At 42.8% G+C, this 13,818-nt stretch overlaps 1 protein-coding gene across 1 annotated transcript in view; it reads right to left on the bottom strand.

Annotated features, from left to right (window-relative positions):
- The window catches only part of pcxa (pyruvate carboxylase a), a 79,438-nt gene that overhangs the window by 48,767 nt on the left and 16,853 nt on the right, over window positions 1-13,818 (bottom strand). Inside the window, exon 9 of the mRNA XM_084450034.1 lies at window positions 9,305-9,467. Within this exon, the coding sequence (XP_084306160.1) occupies window positions 9,305-9,467 (163 nt within the window). The remainder of the gene's footprint in view (window positions 1-9,304; window positions 9,468-13,818) is intronic.

The following is a 13,818-nucleotide window of genomic DNA, read 5'->3' as shown; positions in this document are numbered from 1 at the left end:
ACAAGAATGTGATAAAGCAGCCAGAGTAAATGTGTGAGGGCAGGACCATGAGTAATTCAGAGGTCATGCTCCATTCAGGAAGACACAGCCCAGCCCGCAGCTTCTCGAGCCAGATAGCTTCCTTGCACTGCTTAGTACACTGGCATCTCAGAGAATGCCCTCTCTAAAATAACAATGAGGAGGGGTTCTTATCCAGAGAGCAACACGGGAGGTGACCTCCGTTGCGGTCTGTGTCAGTGGACAGCACAGCACTGGAAGCAGGGTGTCTACTTCCACAATAATGTCAGTCAGCTAAATAAAGGAAGCACAAAAAACTGTCCTAATTAAGTCAGTGTATAAAAGGCAGCATATTAAAATAGTAATGTAAGCACAGTCAGATTTGGAGGCTGGTACACAGAGCAGAATTCTAGTGGCGATGAAATGCCCTGAGGAGTACTAGACCAACAACAACAGAGTGACAGTCACAAAGAACCTACTTTGCATGTTTATAGGATAAGTAATCCCGTTCCTTGTCTGGAATACATAAACATGCTCCTAGTCACTTCTAGAGTGTTTTCTTTGGGAACGTCTTGGCATTTGTCACAAACATGTTCTTGTGAACAAAGAGACTAAACAGGAGTTAATATAAAATCCACTGTAAAGGCCAGTATAGATATACTGTATGCAATAAAAGCTAATGGTGTAATTTGCTCATGATGAATATGCCCACAGAGCTCATACAGTACGAGCTGCCAAACACTAAACATCAGTCAGTCAAATACAATCAGCTCATGTAATAGTATGGCCTTGCACCAGATAATACTGTGTGTCCCTGGTTTGGTATGTAATGTCCTTCTACTGCTCTAGGAGAATACAGTAGCTAATGAAAAGGTATGACTAAGGTATTTTCTACTGAGAGGAGGAAAAACAACCTCTCCTCAAAGGCTCATCACCAGTAGAATGTCTCAAATATCAAACAGAATGGGAATTAAATTCTTCACTACATTATCATAATTGTGTTGATCGTAACCATAATGATAATTATGCTGATAATTACTGTATAATGACACTATGTAGATCAGAGCACCAGTGCTGGTCAATGTTAAAACTCTTAATTTTCTTGGCAGATGGATTCTCCCCTGTCTATTAAGAAATGGTTGTCCTATTTTCTACCAACTTCATTTACCACTTGCATAGTTAGGAAGATAGGAACACAACATCAGCCATATCAAAATAATATACCCTTTTCCCAGCAGCCATTTTGTCATAACAGGGTATACGGGTGTAAATGATCAAATTAATTAAGGTGTAATTGATTAAATTAAGTAAGGTCCCATTCTATTTAGTGTGTCACAGACAGCCATTCCAGTGAACCAGCACGCACAATATCAGTCAGTCAGTCAGTCAGTCAGTCAGTCGTATTTGTATAGCACTTCTCACAGAGAGGACTTACAAAGTGCTTCACAGTTCAGACAGGTTCAAATGCATAAAAAGAATCAATAAAAGTAAACACAGGAAACAGGACCACAGTCAGTTACAGTCATAGAAATACAGTCAAACTGATTTGGCAAACGCCTGTCTAAACAGAAGCGTCTTTAACTGCTCCTTGAAAATTTCCACAGAGGGCGCAGCTCTCAAGTCCTGAGGAAGAGCATTCCACAATCTAGGAGAGTGGACTCAGACATATGCAGGGTTTTTCCTGGCTCTGAAAGGGTATTTGGGGGGTGATATGCACACAATTTTGTGGGTAAACCTTTTTTTTTTTGCCGAGTACCCTTCCAGCATATATAGGCCTATATTCTTCGCTGTCGTTCTGACAGAGCTCATTTTTCACAATCAAATACAAAATGTTTAAGATGCTGATAACCTGTCTATTAATTATCTTGATTACTTGTGGTCCAAACCATGGACAATGCAAGAAAGAGGGATGGGCTGCACTTGAAACAAGCTATCAAATACATTTGGAGAGGATTTGAATTTATATTTTTATTCTCAATTTTTTGCATTTTGGCACTGGTGATTATCCTTTGGTTCTGGCTAAAATCTCTTTGGGGGGCACCAAAAATATGCAGGAAAAACCCTGCCTATGGAGCCCAACAGCCACAGAGAAATTTCTACCTGAGAGATACGCGGCAAACCAGTCAAGGGCGCTCCCTGAGACACCCTCCCACTCTCTAAGCCTGTCTAACAAGATGTGGTGATCCACAGTATCGAAAGCTACACTGAGATCAAGCAGCACCAGGATAGAACATTTGGCAGCATCAGAGGACATCATGATATCGTTGGAGACTCTAAAAAGAGCTGTCTCTGTAGCATGTTTCTGACAAAATCCAGACTAGGATTTGTCAAAAATACTGTGGTTATTTAAGGCAACAGTGAGCTGGTTAGCAACATCTTTTTCTAAAATCTTTGAAATAAAAGGCAGCTTAGAAATAGTCTGATAGTTGCTACAGTAGGTAGAGAGGGGTCCAGGTTAGGCTTTTTAAGGACAGGCCGAACAACAGCCTGTTTAAAATAGGAGGGGATACAACCAGAAACCAGCGAGCTATTACTTATAGAGAGCATACAGGGGTCAATGGAGAAGATTACACCTTTCAGCAAAGACGTTGGTAAGATGTCTAAAGGGCTGGTGGATATTTTCATACTGCCCACTAGCTCAGTTAAATCTTGCAGGGAGATGGGCAAGAAACATCCAAGAATTGACTGCCGGTTAGGACAGACCGGAAGGGGGGAGGTGGAAAAAAACAAACAAAAAAAACTTTATTTAAGCTTGACACTGAGGTTACCCTCATTTACAGTGGCGACAAGCAACTTTGGAAGGGATTATGCTATATCGAACACTGGCAACCTTGTCCACAAACAACAAAAGAAAATTACTGCTGTCATTATCAGAGCCCTGGCCCACCTAAATCCTAAATGGAACAGAGCCATAATTAATGTCATTAATAACCCGTGTTTACCCTACAATGACATCTCAAAATGGCTGCTGGGAAAAGGGTCTATTGAGAAGGAGTGCACAACCTAAAACAGAGAATACCAGCACCATTACAGTGTTTTCTTTACATCACAGGCATAAATGCTCCTCTTCCTCCCAACTAGATGACCATGCTCTCCACGTGTGCCTGTAATCAGACCATTCTGCACTTCAATCTCACCTTTCAGCTGAGTTTCTGAAGACTCTGAATAGCAGGGAAGATTTCGGATCATTCCGGGCGCCCTACTTTCCTACTTTCAATGTCCCATTCTGTACACACTGAAGTCATGTTGCTTTCATTCTATTTGCCACAAGCGTTCTTATTTTTCCCTTATTGCTGGAGAGGAAAACGCTTTGACACAGATTCAGAGGGGGAAGACCAATCAGCGAGCCTGCATCCAGACAAGCACTGTAGACTGAAGAAGGAGAACCTCAGTCTAAAGTCTCTGTCTGACTACAGTCGGTCAGTTCACAGAAAATGCATCCATCTTTCTGCTCCTGGAGTCACCACTCTCAGCCCACTGCGACAGCGTTAATATCTCCCTATTTTCTCCTGGGAAATAAGTATGGCCACACATTTGGCTCTGCAGAGGATGTCATGACCACTTCTATTCTCCATCTCCCTCCCTCCCTCTCTCTCTCTTTCCATCTCCCTCTCTCTCACTGGATTCAGACAAGAGGTCCAGAGGGCTTGTGGAAGTCTTTGATGCCATATTAATTGAAAAAGCGAACTCTGATTGTGATTTATCCTTTTCTGTCAGAGCTGTCAGGCAAAAACTTTCTATCAGAACTTTCCTCTTGCCTCAACGCCAGGGCTGTTTGTGTTTATTTACTACACTCCATTTCATGCACGACACCGGCATCAAAGGATGATAAAATGTCATTATCATTTTGAGAACATGAATCAGAAATCACAAAGCATTAATTTTGATTGGATGTTCGGGACAGTGATTCCACAGAACATAAAGCATGGCAGTGTGCGTGTGTGTTATCTAACTACTCTGCTGGTTTCATGTTCCTCATCTCTTCTTCAGTCTCCTCTTAAAAAATACAGCTTTTCATTTCGGCAGCAGTTACAACCAAATGACTCTGCTGCAGACGTGACCTGACGACCCCCCTCTGACCCACCTGGATCCAGAACCAATGTCCAAGACGAGAGGCAATGAGAGTCATGCGACCAGTAAGAGGCTGAGCTGAGGCAGACTGACCTCAGGGCAGGTAATTGCATGGCTGTCTGCTCAAGTAGACACTTCCCTTGGGTCCGTCTCAGTGCATCTCAGAGCATTAGCTAGCTCCTACCTTGTCCAGAGAGCATCCTGCTCACGGTCCACCAGGGAAATTGGAGTAACATGCAGTAGGGGACCAGAGGCGGGTATTTTCAGTTGATCCATTTAAGGTTTATGTGATGGATCACGCATGACCAGAAAGAATTTAAATTATTCATCCACAAAAGCAGCTGTGCCCAGGTAGATATTCAGTGCCGGAATGGGTGCTCCTAAGAAAAATAATGCTCGTCTCCAGCATATTACAAGACAAATGTTTATGTAAAACAACACTATGATAGACGCATCAAGGGTCGAGAGCTAAACAGTTACTGCTCTCTTAGCCGACTGTGTCTTGTGTTTACTGACACTGAAACTGAAAACTTCTCGGCGACTTCAACATCCAGAGTGAGAAAGTGGAACCTCTTGTCTCTTTCCTCTCCTGTTTCAATCTTCACCTCTCTTCTTTTCCTCCTACTCACAAAGCCGGCAACCAGCTGGATCTCATCTTCACTAGACACTGTTCCACCACTAACCTCTCTGTCACTCCCCTCCATCTCTCTGATCACTATTTAATGTCCTACTCCCTCTCCTCTTCCACAATAATTCCTCCTCCTATCCACATGGTTACTACCTGTAGCTACCTCCGCTCGCTCTCCCCTACTGACCTTTCCTCTGCCATTACCTCTGCCCTCCCTGCCCCTGAATCCTTCCCTCTCCTCTCTACTCTTTCATCCTCTCTGGACAATCTCTGTCCCCTAACCTCCAGGCCAGCACGCCCAACTCCACCTGCCCCATGGCTGTCGGACTCAGTGCGTACTGATAGACAGAGCCTGAGAATAGCTGAGCGTAAATGGAGAAAAAGCAGAATCCCAGAGGACCTTCTTAATTTCCAATCTCTTCTTTCCACATTCTCCTCCTCCTCTGCTGCTAAAGCTGCTTTCTTCCGCTCTAAGATTCTAACCTCTGCTTCCAATCCTAAAAAACTCTTTGAAACCTTCTCTTCACTACTCCAGCCCCCACCTCCTACTCCCAACTCCTCCCTGACAATTTCACCAACTTCTTTGACAAGAAAGTTAACGATATCAGATCCTCTTTCCCCCATCCCCGGGTCAACGCTCCGTGCACCAACCTCACCTCCCCACCCCCACCCTCTCTTCCCTCTCCACTCCCCCCCTCCTCTCCACGTCCCACCTTATCCCACTTTTCTCCCCTCCCCCAACGAGGTCCTCAACCTTGTAACATCTAACCGCCCCACCACGTGCTCCCTAGACCCTGTTCTCTGTTACTGCTTCAGTCTGTTGCACCCGAACTCCTTCCCTTCCTAACCAGGGCTCAATGCTAAGGTTTTTTTTCACTTGCCCAATCGGGCAAGTGGGTCAGAAATCTACTGGCCCAAAGTCATTTTTTTACTGTCCCGAACTCATATTTCGCATTCGCCTCCATGTTGGCATGTTGTCTGACTCTGTGAGAAAGACTGTCACCACTACACGTCACATACTCTGTAGGCCAGTGTTTCCTGTGGAATTGATCTCTTGGTGTGGTGGTGCCAAGCTCAAGACCAACAAAATAGGGAGGATTTCTATCCCAAAGCAGGGATCTGGGTGTCCTCCCCCAGAAAAAAAAGTTTCAGAGACCTAGTTTCCTGTATTCTGGTGACTTTCAAAGAATATCATGAGACATATAATTGAAAAGTATACTGAAACAGCATATTTAGCCTACATGAAATATGCTTTCTTTAATTTTGAGTTATGGGTTGAGAGTAATAGATTAATAAATAATAGAAGAATTGTGATTTTTAATAGAAGAATTTGTGGTTCACAAATAAATTCTTGTTTCACAAATGTTTAAGTGATTCACAAATTCTTGTTTCACAAATGTTTAAGTGATTCACAAATTCTTGTTTCACAAATGTATTTTTGTGGTTCACAAATACATTTCAAACTCACAAACATGTGCAAGGCTTGTATTTACTTGCACCCGAGACACGAATCATGAAACTGCTGACACAAATCAAAATTGATTTTGAAACAGATCTACCGTCAACCCTATGATAGTTATTTTTTATAATGTTTACAAATATATTTGTGTGATTCACAAATACATTTGTGTGATTCACAAATAAATTATTGTTTCACAAATGTATTTTTGTGGTTCACAAATAGATTTCAAACTCACAAACATGTGTACCGCTTGTATTTACTTGCACCCGAGACACGAACCAGAAATCTATTATGAAACAAATCTACCGTGCCTCATCTCCAGCCAATCAGATTACAAGGCAGCTCCGACCAATCAGTGTGCGCGGTCTTGTAAACAGCGCCGTCTCAGAATCACTTCGAGGACAGCAAGCGAACGAGAAGATCTGCGACCAGTGCAAGCTAACAACTTTAAGGTAAGTTCACGAGTACTTTTTTGTGCTGGTTCGCCCGACGTTGTGTAAGAAAAACTAAAGCCACTTGCATTTGCTACCTGAGATCTCTTTCATGCTAACGTTAGCTAGTTAGCTTGTCACGCTACCATCGTGTGTCCGTCGTATATTTAATGTTATCCGACTTAATAATTCAGTGTTCCCTCGGTGGAATCAAACACATTTTCAGGAATTGTAGCTAGCTAACGTTAGCAATTAGCATTATCCAGGCGGAATGAGTTCCCCAAGCTGCTAGCCAGCTTGATGGCAAGTGGCTACAAGAGGAAAATAATTAAAACGGGCAAGTTCGGTAGCCTGAAATCCAGCCTGCTCGCTCCGTTCACCGTTTTTTTTCTCTCTGCTTCACAAGTGAAGTGGAAAAGTAACTTTAAGTCCTCTGAACTGAGCGAGTCTGGATTCCAGGCTACCGAATTTGCCCGTTTTAATTATTTTCGTTTTCTAGGCAGTCTATATTCTTCGGCATTCTTGCATGTGTGTCTGACCTAATCCAGCTTCTTTCAGAATTGTACTTGCTGGTAACATGCTTTTCTCTCATTCTCTCACTCTGAAGACTGCAGAGCCCGCACGTTATTTGTGTTTGTATGGATTGCATTTCTGTCCCCTTTTGGTCCAGGCAATCCTCCACATTCGCAGATTTGACTACCGCGTGACCTGGCTGGTGGTGGCCAAAGGCTCCAGGAGGAGTATCTACTTGGAGACAACTTGGGTGGGTCAGAACATCAGCACCAAAGTGCACAAGTGGCGCATCATCACCGACACCTGCAAGCGCAAAGGTCAGTACACGCGCACACACCAATGTTCTGTTAGCCTTCAGTCTTCTTGCATGTCTGTACATGCAGCTACATCGTCTCGACTGCCATTTGCGTCAGTAGATGCCTTGACCTCCTTACCCACCAACCTTGCTTAATGTCTCGTCACCAGGCACCACGGAACCCAGTACACCCCAGGTGCCAGGTCGAGTGGAGATGAAGCTGGAGGTAGAAGGCAGCAAGTCTCAGAACTGAAGAGACACTGGGACATTGAACAGAAAAGATATGAATGAAATAAAATGCGTACCAAGTTCCTGTTCTGTTTCTCAATGGTAAAAGTGCCTATTTATGCCCTCACTGTCTCCTGTGGTTAAAAACGAATCGATTGTCATAGATGCCATAGGGTACACCTTTCAGTGCTATAAAGTGGAGTAATTAAGGGTTAGTCTAGGGTGAGTCTTCCGAAGGTTACCTTGTAATAAGCAGCTGGTGAAAATGGACACATGTCCTTTCATACCCTCCTGTTGTACCTCATCACTTATGGGGTGCACACAACCTGCTGAATTGGCCTGTCAACTAAGAATAATTAAACTTGCAGTAAGAAAGACAAGTACCGTCCCCCACAACATGGTGTCCCCACATCCTTTAAATTACTTGACTGAGTGACTGACCTTGTCAGTTATAGACCATGGCTAGCCTGCTGTGCTGTGGTAAAAAAAAAAGAGGACACCGTTTTATAACATTGCTTGTTTATGCAGTAAAATATAAATGCATTTTTCTGGGTAGCACTTCATATCATGGTAGGTTCTCTAGTAACACCTGCAAATCTTAGTATGAACAAGTCAACACACCATCCATTCCTCAACTGCACTCTGCAACCCTGGAGGACAACATCACAGGTGAGACCACAAGCATGGTGTTCCTCACAATAAAATGCTTCTGTGGTAAACCTAAACGGGGAGGAGTTGTGTTGAGGCTCAGGCTCCCCAAATTAGACTGATAAACCGCACCTGTGCCCGCCCATGGACTCTGAGACTCTGGTAACATAAATAGACAGAGCCGGGAGCTGAGCAGGCCTCTTGGGGAGCGGCTAGCGGGACAGATACCTGTACAGAACCAGATCTTCCTACCTGACAGGCCGCTCCTACCAGGTGACATGGAGAGGGTCGATATCTGAACCGCGTAGTCTGACTACGGGGGTTCCACAAGGGTCTGTCCTGGGTCCTCTCCTGTTTTCCCTCTACACTACATCTCTGGGCTCTGTCATTCGCTTGCATTGCTTCTCCCATCACTGCTATGCCGATGACACCCAACTGGTCCTGTCATTTCCCCCTTCTGATACACAATTACAGACACGCATAGCTGGGTGCTTGGCTGACATCTACAGTACATGACATCTATATCTACATATTTGAAGAGATCAAAATGCATCTCTTCAAGTACTACAACGATCCTCCCTCTTCAGCACCTGTATTTAGTATTTTATACTGTACTGTTATTTTAGATTGCTATTCTTGCACTTTGCCCTCAACACTAGATTATGCTCTTAGTCACTTGTTTTAGAAAGTAGATGTACTTGTGAGTTCTGGCAAGTAGTAGTACATAGTTAAATGCAATTATTGTTAGATGTTAGTTGCTTTGGAGAAAAGTGTCCGCTAAATGACTAATGTAAAATGTATTGAAACAGACAGCTGCAACATCGACCTGCGAGTTTGAGCAGCTGAGGCTGCTGACTTCACTCTCCGCCGCCGAGCAGCGATGAGGAACAATAGCAGTTTGTTTCTCCGCTGCTTATTATGGGACTGCATGTTCAGAGCGTGGGAGTGACCATGGGAGACCGGGACAGTTCCCTGCATCCTCCTTCCCTACAGCCGCCTCCTCACAGCTGTTAAAGAACCTGGTTGTTTACCTCGAGTCGCCCAGTGTCCGGCTGGAACCCGCGAGCTGGGTCCTCGGTGGTCACCCGGCACTGGATGGCGTAGCCGTTGATCCGGATCTTGTCCTGTTTGAGGCCCAGCTCTGGGAGGCTGCGGCCTTCGCACACATGCAGCTGAGCATGAACCAAGTCCACACTGGGGGAGAGAGGGAGATAGAGATCACATTACTACTGTGCAGAAATGTACATGAATACAGATTCACATTCAGTGTTACCACACTACGTTCATGACCTGACATCTAACAAACTCACCACGAAAGGAAAACCTTATGACAATTCAAAACAGAATGATTACGTATAGAACATTCAGAGAGGAGTTCACAGTCCAACACCTTTCACACTCCCCAAAAATCTCATATTGGATTCAAGACACACTTTAAAAAAAAAAAAAAAACTCTAAAGACAAAGGGAGGGACTGAGGTGGGATAGGCTGGTTCAATCTGAGGGGAACGCAGTGAGGAGGTCTCCGGGGTGAAGGAGATAACTGATATCTACACAGAACTGACTTCAGCCAGAAACCCACAGGGACCCTGGATCTAGTTTCATCTCAGTCAGAAAAGGAGGGGAATATCAATCTAATGCTGGTCCATAAAGACTGCAATTGAATCAGTAGCCTGGATGTTGTATTTTCACAGCACCCTCACTGACTGCTTCTAATCTAATCAGACAGAATATAATGTAATTTCCATTAAATTGTTTCTCCATAAAACCATCATCATATTATAGCAAAATCAATGCATAATGTTGAACTATGTAGAAGAACTGTAGAAACATGAAAGAAAGTTCCTACCTCAATAATAGCACAATTACTATGATATTTATGATTCCAAACAAACTGTTTCAGGGCAATTCCAGCGTTATGGATGTGACATCCGCACTCAAATGACAACCAAAATGTCTCAGTAAAACTAAAGTTTTTAGAACATTAACATTTGTAATGCATATTCTCAGACCACACAATGGGGAGAACAGATGGTAAAAAAATAAAAATTCAAAAATATTTTTAAATCTAAAAAAAATTACAAAAAGGCATGCGTTATGGATGTGACAAAACAAAGACAGTCGTTTTCTGGACACTATACTTTTTTAAAAAACTGAACTTTTTAGTCTAATGCAGAAATGTTGATATCCACATGATGAAGGAGTCTTGGCTGAACATGAAAATAGCAGGATTTAAAATATTTAATAATTTATTTAGAATTGTATGAGGAATAAACAGCGTTATGGATGTGACGTTATGCCGTTATGGATGTGACGCATCTGAAATGCACATAGAAACACTTTGGGAAATCAACAATCAAACTATCACAGCACTTTTATTGACACCTAAAGTGACTCTAAATGTCAGTTTTGACATGAAGAAAACCATTTTAATTGGCTCTGAAGATTTTCAAGATGGCCGCCAAAATAGTAGGCTATTGAGGGGATTGTGTCTAAATGCATTGTTGTGCGTGGCGACGCACCAAAGATAGCAAATGTCCGGTTGTCACTCCCTCCGTCGGGTTGTTGACCTGCAGTTCTGTGTTGCTACCACAAAAGGCAGTGTGTTTTTGTGCATGGCTGTAAGCCAGCACACCTAGAATAGCGTTTGTCTGGTTATCCCTCCCTCCCTCCAGTCAATGTTGACCTGCATTTCTCTGTTGGCACCACAAGAGGCAGTAGTCCCAGAACAACAAAATAAAGAAGGACACCAAAATCAACCTGCCGATCTCCACTGCACAAGTAGAGTAGCGGTGAAAGCATAGGACTCCCACCCGGGAGACGGGGGTTCAAGGCCCTGGTGGGGATGACTTTATGAGACTATACCCCAAACCTCCACACGTTCATCTTTTCACTCCAATCTTTTTATCTCTTACCTTTATCCAGAAACATAAGTTCAACCAATTGCAGCAAAATAGCTAACGTTACAGGAATCATCAGTGTAACTGCTTTAGCCACTGGCCGCTAGGGCTGTCGCGGTTACCACAATATTGCACGACCACGGTACTGTGAAACAAAACGCGCTACTCCTCAGACGACCGCATCAACCGCGGTAACTAAAGTTTTTTCATTTTGTTCTTATGTTTCATGAGGCTTTTCCCATTAGAGATGTCAAATAAATATCAGGTATGGACTTACTTTTTTCTCACTTAGCCTACCCTAAACAAACACACCATTCCGACAGGCCGTGTCTTCAGCATTACACGGAGTTCAGACAGATATTCGAAATTTGTTAATCAATTTCCAAAGCATTTATTTCCATTTGTAAATCAATTTCCGAAGCATGTATTTACAATCAGGCCTAACACTTGTCAGTAGGCTGTGTAGATAAGTGACAAAATAAATGGGACATGCATATTGTTTTTTTGCCCAATAGACGCAATTTCGCTTCCAATCCATGTTGAGGTATTTATGATTCCGTGCGTAATAATTCTGAACAGATTTAGGTTCATAACGTATTTCAGAAGTCTGATTGTTAATTCCTTTTGTCAATTATGATTTTTATCACCAGTGAATCAAAGGTTAGCCTACTATTTGAAATGTAAGGGTTTTCGCATGCCTTCTATGGCACCTGCAGGTAGGCCTACTACACTTTGCGAGTCCATTGCGAGAGGAAGGCTATATGGAAGAAGATCTAGCACGTAGCATAGTTCTGTCATCCAAACAACTCGGAATGAATGAGTTACTTATAAACAGCCAATTTAGAAAGAAAATGTCGGGTTTTAATTGGGCTCAAAAAATAGCGCAATAATACCGCATAAAAAGCCACCCTTTGAAAGCCACCCTTTTGTATCGCTGGAGAAATTTCTTCACCGCGACAGCCCTACTGACCGCTACCATTAATGTTATGGAAGCTGCTGCTAGTTGTTGCGATTTCATGAGCTAATTGGCTATCATGCTCTTATTGTGCTGGATTAGCATTGGAAGCATTGGAACTGATGTGTCCAGGCGACAAGACCTATCTTAATTTATCAGACATTATTTCATGTAATTTCAATTCACAGCTATTTCAGTGGCATGACTAGCTTCCGTTCCGTTCGACCAGTCCTGAACAGAAAAAAGCCAGCCACGCACATAAGCCAGGCTGGACCTGGCCTGGTTTTAACAATGCAATGGACCTTATAATCGTAGCCATTAATCGTAGCCTACATTTTGGTAAATGGGAGCTTCTATAAATGCTTCATGGACATCGCGGTGGGAATTCTTAAATGTAACATTTCTTCTAACAAATGCTTCATGATAGACAATGATCTCAAATTTGACATTCACTTGAAATAAATCATAATAATTTACTTAACTGATGTCGACTGCATGCCAGCCAGAATGTGTAATAAGCTATAACAGGACTGGCAATTTGGTTATTTGCGATTCTAACGGGAAAGCTGCGCTCAGCAATGTTGGGGTTTATGTCACGTCCATAACGGTCACATCCGTAACGCGGAAAATACACATTTAGAAAGAGATTAGAACAACTATATGATGCATATATGACATCAGTGAAAGTTAGCTTTGCACAGAAAGTTTGGGCAATATTGCATGTAAAATGTATTTTTTATAACGACTTTTGCTGAAAAACGTTACGGACGTGACATTGGCTGTCCTGTAAAAGCGCGTCATCTTGACATGGCTCAACCGTTAAAGGGATGAACTCAAATGACCCAATATTATACATATTGCATTACAAGCCCCTTATCTCCACATGAGAGGCGGTGGAACCCGTGTGAGTGGAAAAAATAGGCCCTTATGCCCTTTCAACAACTCATACAATTAGGTTAACTGAAAATGTTATTTTTTAATTACTCTGATACCTGTTGTAATGGGTGGAAATATGCAATTTCTTAAATGATCTGATCAGATGAATTCAGTACACCAAAATATAGACCTTGATGATATATTTTAAAGTGATTTTGTTATGTATAGTATAACTTTATTTTTTCATGATGAGGTTGACATTTACATGGAATTGCCCTTCAGTGCCCAGGGGCTGCAAGAACAGCACCACACCATTAGGAGGGTGGAGGAATTGAGTTGCTTTAATGTTAAACATCAATAATTAAGGGAATAATTTGTCTGAGCTGCTTTTTGCATAACGGCTCACTATATTTTCACTAAGGTAGAGGCAGAGACAGATACACAAAATGTTGTGTAATGATGACATGACAAGGATGTGACGGAACATCTTTCAGAGAACTCCACCGTACCGGCATTCTCATCAGACAACTTCCATAACGTAGTGAAGAATCTAGGGAGAAATGTCTATAACATCTACAGAGTCTTACTGCTATGTATTTGATTTCATGTGTTTGTTTGTTTTCACATGGACACTGTGTATTCGATAGAGTGAGGGAGACAGCTGATGCTGCTGCTGCTGTGGCCGTTCGGGGTAGTGGGTATCAAGAGGTCACACTTAGGCCACAGGGGGGCCTCTCCTCTGAGGTATCATCTCTATGGGACACTATAAACAGACACAACCCAGACTGACAACGAATGGTGATTAAGGTATCATG

The sequence above is a fragment of the Borostomias antarcticus genome, assembly GCF_949987555.1.
Source record: "Borostomias antarcticus genome assembly, chromosome: 15".
Lineage (NCBI taxonomy): Eukaryota > Metazoa > Chordata > Actinopteri > Stomiiformes > Stomiidae > Borostomias > Borostomias antarcticus.
Note: the sequence above shows the minus strand (reverse complement) of the source record. Positions and strands in the feature narration are given on the sequence as shown.